Source organism: Procambarus clarkii, chromosome 67 (assembly GCF_040958095.1).
Source record: "Procambarus clarkii isolate CNS0578487 chromosome 67, FALCON_Pclarkii_2.0, whole genome shotgun sequence".
NCBI lineage: Eukaryota > Metazoa > Arthropoda > Malacostraca > Decapoda > Cambaridae > Procambarus > Procambarus clarkii.
The window spans coordinates 6,645,092-6,656,817 of record NC_091216.1 but is presented as its reverse complement, the minus strand read 5'-3'; the positions used below and the strand labels follow the sequence as shown (position 1 = coordinate 6,656,817).

Here is an 11,726-nt window from a genome sequence, read left to right as displayed (position 1 = left end):
CCAACAACAAAAAGAAGCCCTCCAACAACAAAAAGAAGCTCTCCAACAACAAAAAGAAGCCCTCCAACAACAAAAAGAAGCCCTCCAACAACAAAAAGAAGCCCTCCAACAACAAAAAGAAGCTCTCCAACAACAAAAAGAAGCCCTCCAACAACAAAAAGAAGCCCTCCAACAACAAAAAGAAGCCCTCCAACAACAAAAAGAAGCCCTCCAACAACAAAAAGAAGCCCTCCAACAACAAAAAGAAGCCCTCCAACAACAAAAAGAAGCCCTCCAACAACAAAAAGAAGCTCTCCAACAACAAAAAGAAGCCCTCCAACAACAAAAAGAAGCCCTCCAACAACAAAAAGAAGCCCTCCAACAACAAAAAGAAGCCCTCCAACAACAAAAAGAAGCCCTCCAACAACAAAAAGAAGCCCTCCAACAACAAAAAAGAAGCCCTCCAACAACAAAAAGAAGCCCTCCAACAACAAAAAGAAGCCCTCCAACAACAAAAAGAAGCCCTCCAACAACAAAAAGAAGCCCTCCAACAACAAAAAGAAGCCCTCCAACAACAAAAAAAAAGCTGTACAAATGAGGGAAAGAGAGGCAGCCCTAAGGAAAGAACAACAAGAACGCGAGATGGCCATAAAGAAAGAAGAGACAGCCCTACTCCAAGAGCGTGAGCGAGTACAGCTTGAAGCAAAACAACGCCACCCGGAGATCCAACGCAAGCATGATAAAAAGCAAGCTGATATGGCTCTAGCATGTCGTCAACAAGAACTCGCGTTGGAAACTACACACCACACACAGCGCCAACAAGCTACCGCTAGTCTTCCCGTAAGTTTTAATGTCTCCCATGCAGGTAAGTTAATGCCACCATTCGTTGAGACAGAGATCGATGTATTTTTCACCACTTTTGAGAGCCTAGCTAAAAAACTTAGCTGGCCTGCAGATCAATGGTCTACCCTTCTCAGAGTGCATCTTACAGGTAGAGCTGCAGTTACTCTCAGTACCTTAGCGTCTGAGAATGACTACCAGACCCTGAAGCAAGCAGTTTTGGACGCCTACCTTCTCTCCACCGAAAGCTACAGACGAAAATTCCGTGATTATCTAAAAGCAAGTACTACCACCTTTCTAGAATTTGCCAATCCCAAGAAAAGATATTTCATGAAATGGCTGGAAGCAGCACATGTCTCTACATTTTCAGAGCTCGTCAACCTCATGCTAGTTGAGGAATTCTTGGGACGTGTTCCCCCTTCCGTCCGTTTATATCTAGCAGACAAAGAAGAAACCGACTACATCAAATGTGCGAAGTCGGCTGACACCTACAGCCTCATCCACCGGCTAACACCAGAACCACCTTCCAATAAGAAGTCTTGGTATAGTTATGATAAAGTGAGTACAGATCAAGCAAGCTCTCAATTGTATTGTAAGTATTGCAAACTCTATGGACATACCATAGATAAATGTGGAAAAGCTCAATACAAAGGCAATGAAACTCCTAAACCCAAACCGACTCCTCCTAAGTCCGGTAAGCCTGTGATGAATGTTGGTGTTCCTGTTGATGATCTTTCTCTCTTCAGTAAACACCTGTATCCTGGAACTGTCTCTACCAACGGTACAGATTCGGAGGGACGTTTCAAATTGAAGATCTTGAGGGATACAGCGGCTCTTCAGTCGATAATATTGAAATCAGCTGTGTCTAACGTCACCTACACCGGGGAAACCGTCCTTATCACTGACCTCACTGCTACCACTCCGTATCCACTCGCCAGAGTCCACCTGGATTGTCCTTTTGTGACCGGTGGAGTCCAAGTCGTCATCAGGAAAAAGCCTTTTCCCATGTCTGGAGTGCAACTTCTCCTGGGTAACGACTTGGCAGAAGATCTGCAACCGTCCAACCTGATCATCATGGACAAACCCCAGGTGTGTAACTCTGTAGTGGATAATCCCCTCTTTAAGTATGTTCCAGCAGAGGTCCAAGAAAGTGATGAAGTTTCTCCTCCGGTTTCTCCTCCTTTTCAAGACCTCTTGGAACCTCTTGTTGAGTTCTTCACACACCTCTCTGTCATTCTCTGTATACCTGTCCTCGCCTGTTCTAAGTTTCAATACCTGTTCTTTCGCTGTTGTTTTCCGTCTGATGTGACTGTGGAGTAGCTTTGGTTCGGTCTTGGCTTTGTTTGCTATATAATTTTCAAAATTTTTCTCTGCTTCTCTTCTCACCCTGACGTACTCATTCCTGGTTCTCTGGTATCTCTCTCTGCTTTCTGGTGTTCTATTATTCCGGAAGTTCCTCCACGCCCTTTTGTTCAGTTTCTTCGCTTCCATACATGCCCTATTATACCATGGATTCTTCTGTTGCTTCTCGGATTTTTCCCTTTGGGCCGGGATGAACCTGTTTACTGCCTTCTGACACTTTTGGGTAACATAGTCCATCATACCCTGTACAGACTTATCTCTGAGGTCTGTGTCCCAAGGTATTTCACTTCGGAAACTTCTCATCTGTTCATAATTCCCCTTTCGGTATGCCAGCCTTTTGATTCCTAGTTCTTTTTTGGGGGAGATAATTCCTAGCTCTACCAGGTACTCAAAGTTCAATACACTGTGGTCACTCATTCTCAAGGGCGCTTCCATCCTAACTTCTCTTATATCCCACTCATTTAGGGTAAATATCAAATCAAGCATTGCTGGTTCATCTTCTCCTCTCATTCTTGTTGGTTCTTTGATGTGCTGGCTTAGAAAGTTTCTTGTTGCCACGTCCAGCAACTTTGCTCTCCACGTTTCTGGTCCTCCATGCGGGTCTCTGTTCTTCCAATCTATCTTCCCATGGTTGAAGTCTATCATAATTAGTAGTCCAGATCCATTCCTGCCAGCAACAGAAGCTGCTCTTTCTATTATGTTAATGGTGGCCATGTTGTTTCAATCATATTCCTGTCTAGGTTTTCTGTCATTTGGTGGTGGATTATATATGACTACGACCATAATTTTTTTCCCTCCATTTGTTACGGTACCTGCTATGTAGTCACTGAAACCTTCACAGCCCTGAATATCCATCTCCTCAAAATCCCAGCCTTTTCTTACCAGCAGAGCTACACCACCCACACCTCTTCCTTCCCTCTCTTTCCTCATAACATAATAGTCCTGTGGGAACACTGCGTTTGTTATCGTTTTCGTGAGCTTTGTTTCTGTGAGGGCTATTATGTCTGGGTTTTCCTCTAGTACCAGTTCTCCAAGCTCATTTGCTTTATATGTAATTCCATCTATGTTAGTGTACATTGTGTGTGTGTGTGTGTGTGTGTGTGTGTGTGTGTGTGTGTGTGTGTGTGTATTCACCTAGTGGTGTTTGCGGGGGTTGAGCTTTGCTCTTTCGGCCAGCCTCTCAACTGTCAATCAACTGTTTACTAACTACTTTTTTTTCCACACCCCACACACACCCCAAGAAGCAGCCCGTGACAGCTGACTAACTCCCAGGTACCCATATACTGCTAGGTAACAGGGGCATTCAGGGTGAAAGAAACTTTGCCCATTTGTTTCAGCCTCGTGCGGGAATCGAACCCGCGCCACAGAATTACGAGTCCTGCGCGCTATCCACCAGGCTACAAGGCCCCTGTGTGTGTGTGTGTGATGCAAAGAGACAAGAGAGAGAGAGAGAGAGAGAGAGAGAGAGAGAGAGAGAGAGAGAGAGAGAGAGAGAGAGAGAGATTAACAAAATGAGTGCCATTAGAGTTAAACACTGCTGTGATACAGAGCAACAATAGCTGAGCAGTCCTACCAACCAGTCGTATTATAGTGGAACACTCCCATGAATCACTACCATGAATCAGTGCTTTAGAGTTAATGACTCCCATCAAAATGACCTATGCCTCCATTTGCCAGTTATTGACTTATTATGTAAGTAACTTTTAAGCTCATGGAAAGTACTATATATATATATATATATATATATATATATATATATATATATATATATATATATATATATGTGTGTGTGTGTGTGTGTGTGTGTGTGTGTGTGTGTGTGTGTGTGTGTGTGTGTGTGTGTCTGTGTCTGTGTCTGTGTGTGTGTGTGTGTGTGTGTGTGTGTGTGTGTGTGTGTGTGTGTGTGTATTTATTTCTTCTTTGCATTTTATTAAATTAATTTTGTATTTCCATATATATTTTATGGGAATTTGTTCTCACAAATTTGCTCAGTGTATAGTCTGGGGTAAGAGATGAACATTGACTGGTCGGGGTCGCCAGATTTCAAAAGGGAACCGCGTGAAAATGCCACATTCTGACACCCACGACGATTTCTGGCACTGTCTGCCGGCTACACAGCTAAATGTTTTCAAGACAAGCTTTTCAAAACACTTTTTTTTCAAAACAGCCCCGATTTTTTATCAGGGTAACGGGTAACTTTTCCTATTATTAGTGTATCACATCACTGAGTTTCTCTCACTGATAACCACCACACAATAGACAAAGACACAGACTGAGACAGAGGCAGACACAGACCGAGACACATAGAAACCGTGACAAAGGCAGACAGAGACAGACAGAGAGACAGAGACAGAAAGACTTAGATACAGACGTACATAGAGACAGGTTGACAGAGACGAAACAGAGAAGCAGAAACAAAGAGAAAGAGCCAGATTTAAAGACAGGCAATAGATGAATTATAGCGGGATGGGTCCAGAGATAGGTGGATATCTTGATGAATAGATGGATGGATAGCTGGATAGATGGATAAAGATATAGATGAATAGAGGGATAGATAGAAAGATAAATTGATAGAAAGATGAGTAGGTGAAAGGATTGATAGATGGATGTATAAACAGATTTATGGATAGATGGATGGATTTATTGATTGATGGAAAGATGGATGGATTTATTGATTGATGGATAGAAGGATGGATTTATTGATTAATGGATAGATGGATGTATAAATAGATGTATGGATAGATGGATAGATTGATGGATAGATGGGTGGATAAATTGATAGATGGGTTGGTGTATGGACAGAAGAATGTATTGATTGATAGATGGTAGGGGTAAAAAGGTGAGTAGGTCGACTGATAGATTAATAGATTAATGTAAACAGCGATGGAAAGACTGATGGATAGATGGATATATAAAGGGATAGACAGGTGAATGCATAGATAGATAAATGTTTGGATAGATGAACAAATAGATGGATAGCCTGATAGAAAGATGACAGATAGTTGGATAGATAGATGGGCACATCGATAAATTGATTAATAGACTGACGGAGAAATAGATGGATAGATGGATGGATAGCGAATGTAATGATGGATGGATAGCGAATGTAATGATAGATAGATGCATAGAAAATATATTGATATATGGTTGGATAGAAACATATACCGATAGATAGATGGATAGATAAAAAGACAGATTGATGGAGGAATAGATGGACGGATAGATATAAGGACAGACCTGGACACAGCCAGGTACCCTTTTACTTATACTATAAGTGAGTGTGTTTGTCTGTTCGTCTGTTTGTTCATAAATGTATGCCATACGCTTAGGGTTAGGCTCACCCTAATTGGCATAGGGATTAGATTATTGTACACACCTTAATCACCCTATGAACGGTAGCACAAGAAGGATTACAGAGGGCACAACATGTCTTTATCAAACGTCAACGGAGATTATGACATTAACAATTACATCTATCCTGCAAATCTTATAATAATGTCAGCTTGGTTAAAAAATTATTCCATTTCAATAGCTATGTATTTATAATTATTTGTTATACATTAATGGTAGGTATTTTCGCTAATACTTAACTGTTTTAGCTATGGAGGACAGGGTCATTAATTGTTAATTAACTGCTGTTAATTAATGGTTGTCTTCACACTACACTGTTTGTTCTATAATTTCATGTGTCATTTATTTACTGGAAGCAAAGCATTGGTGCCGTGCAAGGAGTTCAGGTACTTTATCCTCAGTAATATGATGATTTAACAATTTTATTCTGCATGAATTTATATTTATCTCTAAATGGCAAAATTAAGAGACTAGTCTGGGGTACGGGATGAACATAGGCTATTTGGGGTTCGCCAGATTTTAAAGGAGAACAACATGTCAATGCCACATGCTGACCCCCAAGACTATTTTTGTCACTTAACCACCAGCATCACAGCTAAATTTTGTCCAAACTAATTTTTCAAAACCCTTTTTTTTTTATAGTAATATGTACTATTATTCAATGATCTGGAGAGAATTGATACAAACTTCCTGCTGTCAATAATTTGCCCGTACTCCCATAAAACAGACGAAACTTCCTCTGCTTCAAAGGTTTAGCAAGCAACCTTTGTGTCATCAGAGTAAGGGGAAACTATTTAGTTGTCATTTTAGTATTTCACGCCACTGAGGTCCTCTCACTGGCGATGTGTATGAACAGGACCTGATGTGTATGAACAGGACCTGATGTGTATGAACAGGACCTGATGTGTATGAACAGGACCTGATGTGTATGAACAGGACCTGATGTGTATGAACAGGACCTGATGTGTATGAACAGGACCTGATGTGTATGACAATGACGTGATGACCTGATGTGAAATGATGGGTGCTGATGTTTGTGAGTATGGATTGATGTTTGATGATAAGCTGATATTGATGAAGACGGGCAGATATAAATGTGGATGGGCTTGACGTTCAGGAGGATGGGCTGACGTTCACGAGGATGGACTGACGTCCAGGAGGATGGCCTGACGTCCAGGGATGTGGGCTGACGGCCAGGATGATGGGCTGACGTCCAGGATAATGGGCTGACGTTCAGGAGGATGGGCTGACGTCCAGGATGATGGGTGTACGTTGATAAGAATGGGCTGACGTTGATAAGGATGGGCTGACTTTGATACGGATGGGTTGACGTTGATAAGGAAGGGGTGATGATCTCGAGAATGAACTAATGTATCAACCAGTTCTCAGGCCCAGCCCGTCCAAAGAGAGAGAGGTGAGGAGATGGAGAGCTCCTCACCTCTCTCATGCCTACTTAATGGCCATGCCTCCCTCGTCTCATGGAAGACCTAGAGGTCTAAACTAACCCACCAGCGCCATAACTGTTACGCCCAGCCCTCCGAGGCTGAAATCCACCATGAGGACCCCCATCAGTCCATAGATCTCCAGTATCAGCTAATGTTACAGATAATGGTTCCAAAGACCCTTCACTTACGGGCTCACCATAGCCCGTGCTGCTTAGATCTTTTTGTTCAAGGGAGCTGAATCTTAAACAACAACAACCTCGTCTTATCACTTGGGAATGGTCCAGAACGGACAGAAACGTCGTCATCTCTTTAAATTCTAGTTTGTGGTTTGGTCAACATTTTTCAGCCACGTTATTGTGACTCTTCATCTGCACATGAATATTATGTATTAATTATGGATATTTTCGCAAATGTATGATAATATTATTGTATATTTTGAATTTGTGGAAGAGTTCAGTGACAATTACACTTGGCGTTTACACTTCGTGGCACATATTTGTGTTTGCAGTTGGTTGGTGAGGAGTCTGGAGGCGGGACTCGTACACATCACACCAGCGGAGTCTGGAGGCGGGACTCGTACACATCACACCAGTGAAGTTTGTTTGATAAAAGTTTGAGTGCCGTGAGTAGTTTGTCGTGGGCAGAGAAGGTTTCAGTTATACACAGGAGAATTAGCGTCTGGCTTAACGACCATTTGACCATTGCTTATGAATTCTGGCTTTTTCTAGGTAACCGTATAGTTGAAGTAATGGTTGTTTGAGAATAAAGTTTCCCGTCAACTCAAATAACACCAACTAGCCATCTGAACATAACACTTGTGTAATGTCTAATAGGCCTAACTTGGAGGAAAAACTATTTAATCGTTTGTTTTACATTAGCATGCTACAAATTTTAACCACAGAGTACGATATCATTGACGCATGCGCGTTAGTGGCACATTGGAGCGTGGAGGAGCATGTCTCAGAGGGAGAGAGAGGTGGAGCTGTCTGGGTAGCGACACCATCTATACATTGGTGACAAGGTGGCACACGTGTCTCAGGTGGCATTTGCAACGAGTCAAGACCGCTATTTTCTCTGATGGAGAGCAGATGGTTGTTTGCCCCATCTTTCCATCCACGACTATCTTCTCTTTTGAAATTTACACACAAGGATACAAACATATTTCTGCTCTGTTGGATTTGTTGACGTTCCCAAAATTGAGAATGTCTGAGCAGAGCAAGAGATAACATGGTTTACAGTGGACTCTCAGATAACAAAACGCTCAGTGGTCGTAATGATATATGTCTTGATATAATGGTTACTTAGTTAATAACAGATAAATTATTACAAGAGGAAAGTCATCTTTCTTTCACGGATTTTGTTTGGTCTTATGAAGCAATTTACACCTGGTCCACACCTGGTCCACACCTGGTCCACACCTGGAGTGAGTTCTGCTCCTGGCCCGGGGCAGTAATGGACGGGATGGTCCGGGACAGTAATGGACGGATGGCCCGGGGCAGTAATGGACGGGATGGTCCGGGGCAGTAATGGACGGGATGGCCCGGGGCAGTAATGGACGGGATGGCCCGGGGCAGTAATGGACGGGATGGTCCGGGGCAGTAATGGACGGGATGGCCCGGGGCAGTAATGGACGGGATGGCCCGGGGCAGTAATGGACGGGATGGTCCGGGGCAGTAATGGACGGGATGGCCCGGGGCAGTAATGGACGGGATGGCCCGGGACAGTAATGGACGGGATGGCCCGGGGCAGTAATGGACGGGATGGTCCGGGGCAGTAATGGACGGGATGGCCCGGGGCAGTAATGGACGGGATGGCCCGGGGCAGTAATGGACGGGATGGTCCGGGGCAGTAATGGACGGGATGGCCCGGGGCAGTAATGGACGGGATGGCCCGGGACAGTAATGGACGGGATGGCCCGGGACAGTAATGGACGGGATGGCCCGGGGCAGTAATGGACGGGATGGTCCGGGGCAGTAATGGACGGGATGGTCCGGGACAGTAATGGACGGGATGGTCCGGGGCAGTAATGGACGGGATGGCCCGGGGCAGTAATGGACGGGATGGTCCGGGGCAGTAATGGACGGGATGGTCCGGGGCAGTAATGGACGGGATGGCCCGGGGCAGTAATGGACGGGATGGTCCGGGGCAGTAATGGACGGGATGGTCCGGGGCAGTAATGGACGGGATGGTCCGGGGCAGTAATGGACGGGATGGTCCGGGGCAGTAACGGACGGGATGGTCCGGGGCAGTAATGGACGGGATGGTCCGGGGCAGTAATGGACGGGATGGTCCGGGGCAGTAATGGACGGGATGGTCCGGGGCAGTAATGGACGGGATGGTCCGGGGCAGTAATGGACGGGATGGTCCGGGGCAGTAATGGACGGGATGGTCCGGGGCAGTAATGGACGGGATGGTCCGGGGCAGTAATGGACGGGATGGTCCGGGGCAGTAGTTGTAGTAGTGTGACCAGCGGTACACACGGTGCTGGGGGTGTTGCTTGAATGTTTTACAGTATTATCACGAGTGGCCCCTTATCAAGGCCACTTGATAAGGAGCCACTTGATAAGGGGCCTCTTGATAAAGTGCCTCTTGATCTAGTGCCTCATGATAAGAGGCCACTTGATAAGGGGCCACTTGATAAGGTGCCTCATGATCAATAGCAACTTGATAAGGGCTACGTGATGATTGGCCATTTGGTAAAAGGCCACTTAATAAGGTGCCTCTTAATAATATACTACTTGATAAGAGGCCACACGATATGAGACTTTTGATAAGGGGGTCACTTGATAAGGGGCCACTTGATAAAGGGCCACTTGATAAGGAGCCACTTGTTAAGTTGCCTCTTGATAAGGGGCCACTTGATAAGGGGCCTCTTGATAAGGGGTCACTTGATAAGTATTCTCTTGATAAGGAGCCACTTGATAAGTAACCATTTGATAAGGAGCCACTTGATAAAGAGCCTTTTGATAAGGGGCCACTTGATAAGGTGCCCCTTGATAAGGAGCCACTTCATATGGGGCCACTTGATAAGGGGTCATTTGATAAGGGGCCACTTGATAAGGGGCCACTTGATAAGGGGCCACTTGATAAGGAGCCACTTAATAAGGGGCCACTTGATAAGGGCCCACTTGATAAGGTGACACTTGATAAGGTGCCACTTGATAAGGGGCCACTTGATAAGGGCCCACTTGATAAGAGGCCACTTGATATGTGGCCACTTGATAAGGTGCCACTTGATAAGGTGCCACTTGATAAGGTGCCACTTGATAAGGTGCCACTTGATAAGGGGCCACTTGATATGTGGCCATTTGATTAGGGATCACTTGATAACGTGCCACTTGATAAGGAGCCACTTGATAAGGTGCTATTTGATAAAGAACCACTTGATAAGAGGCCTCTTGATAAAGGGACACTTGATAAGGGGCCACTTGATAAGGGCCCACTTGATAAGAGGCCACTTGATATGGGGCCACTTAATAAGGTGCCACTTGATAAGGAGCCACTTAATAAGGGGCCACTTGATAAGGTGCCACTTGATAAGGTGCCACTTGATAAGGTGCCACTTGATAACGTTCCACTTGATAAGGGGCCACTTGATAAGATGCTATTTGATAAAGAACCACTTGATAAGAGGCCTCTTGATAAAGGGACACTTGATAAGGGGCCATTTGATAAAGTGCCACTTGATAAGGATCCACTTGATAAGGAGCCACTTCATAAGGGGCCACTTAATAAGGTGCCACTTGATAAGGAGCCACTTGATATAGAGCCTCTTGATAAGGGGCCACTTGATAAGGGTGCCACTTGATAAGGGGCCACTTGATAAGTGGCCACTTGATAAGGGGCCACTTGATAAGGAGCCGCTTGATAAGGGGTCACTTGATAAAGAGCCTCTTGATGTAACAAACTAGGCTGTTGTAAGAATTATCCAGAGGGGTTTATCGACAAAAGAGAATGGGAAGCTGAGCCGCATGGTGACCTGACCCCCAGGGGAATTCGCGGTGGAAATAACCAACGCTTTGTTCATAGCTGCGTAAAATGAATCATCCTATAGTATTCAGTAATTTAGAGAAAATTAGCCTTTATTCATTTTGCATTAAAATTGTATTGTATAATAGTACTGGATACAATATCAAGAGTATTCTAATTATTGAGTTTAAGTCACCATCAGTGACGTCACGAATCAGATCTAACTTTTAAGGCGGAGTGACCGGCGGTCATAGGTCATCAGGGGATGACAGGTCTACTATTTCTCAAAGTTTTAATAACCATTTTTGTGATCGGGAACAGCTCTGCCGTTAGATGTTTGTAATTTAATTCAGTAAAATAATTCAACCAGTCTGGATCAATTAAGTACAACAGAGGTTAATTGTTATAACTTAAACCTGGCTAGTAACTTGGTAGAACTTTGACTGACTAGGCGGAAGGATACAATGCTCTGTCTGGGGTAGACCAGACAAGAGAGAGATCAGTGTGAATACGGGAGCAGCTGGGAGAGGTCAAACATCTTACCTCTCCCCAAGACCAGCCAACATCTAGAGCGGGTCGCCCAAGGTATAGTTGCTATGGTTATGTATAGAAATAGTCTCATTTGCCACTCAGGTCAAGTAGGGAGTGTTAAAGTGATAGGGAGTGAACATTTTTAGATTTTGTTTTAGTTTTTCTTTTAATAAATTAAATTTGTTAATATTTTGCATTTCATTATTTCCATGTGTTTTATGTGTAAACTTGTCCTGGTCACGTGGTCCA

At 44.2% G+C, this 11,726-nt stretch overlaps 1 protein-coding gene across 1 annotated transcript; it reads left to right on the top strand.

Moving 5' to 3' along the window:
• Window positions 1-621: 621 nt before the first annotated feature.
• LOC138355523 (uncharacterized) lies at window positions 622-10,785 on the top strand. The gene is made up of 5 exons (XM_069310722.1): window positions 622-767; window positions 1,758-1,943; window positions 9,517-9,619; window positions 9,919-10,248; window positions 10,294-10,785. Exons 1-5 carry the CDS (start codon window positions 622-624, stop codon window positions 10,783-10,785), a joined length of 1,257 nt encoding a protein of 418 aa, XP_069166823.1.
• The last annotated feature ends 941 nt before the right edge of the window (window positions 10,786-11,726 follow it).

What these genes read in the sequence shown, in the direction of transcription:
- LOC138355523 (XM_069310722.1), top strand. Translation starts at nt 622, where the DNA reads ATGGCCATAAAGAAAGAAGAGACAGCCCTACTCCAAGAGCGTGAGCGA. An exon ending in GTGGATAATCCCCTCTTTAA is followed by an intron (nt 1,944 to 9,516) that starts GTATGTTCCAGC and finishes CCCCTTATCAAG; the next exon opens with GCCACTTGATAAGGAGCCAC. An exon ending in ATAAGGTGCCACTTGATAAG is followed by an intron (nt 10,249 to 10,293) that starts GTGCCACTTGAT and finishes CCATTTGATTAG; the next exon opens with GGATCACTTGATAACGTGCC.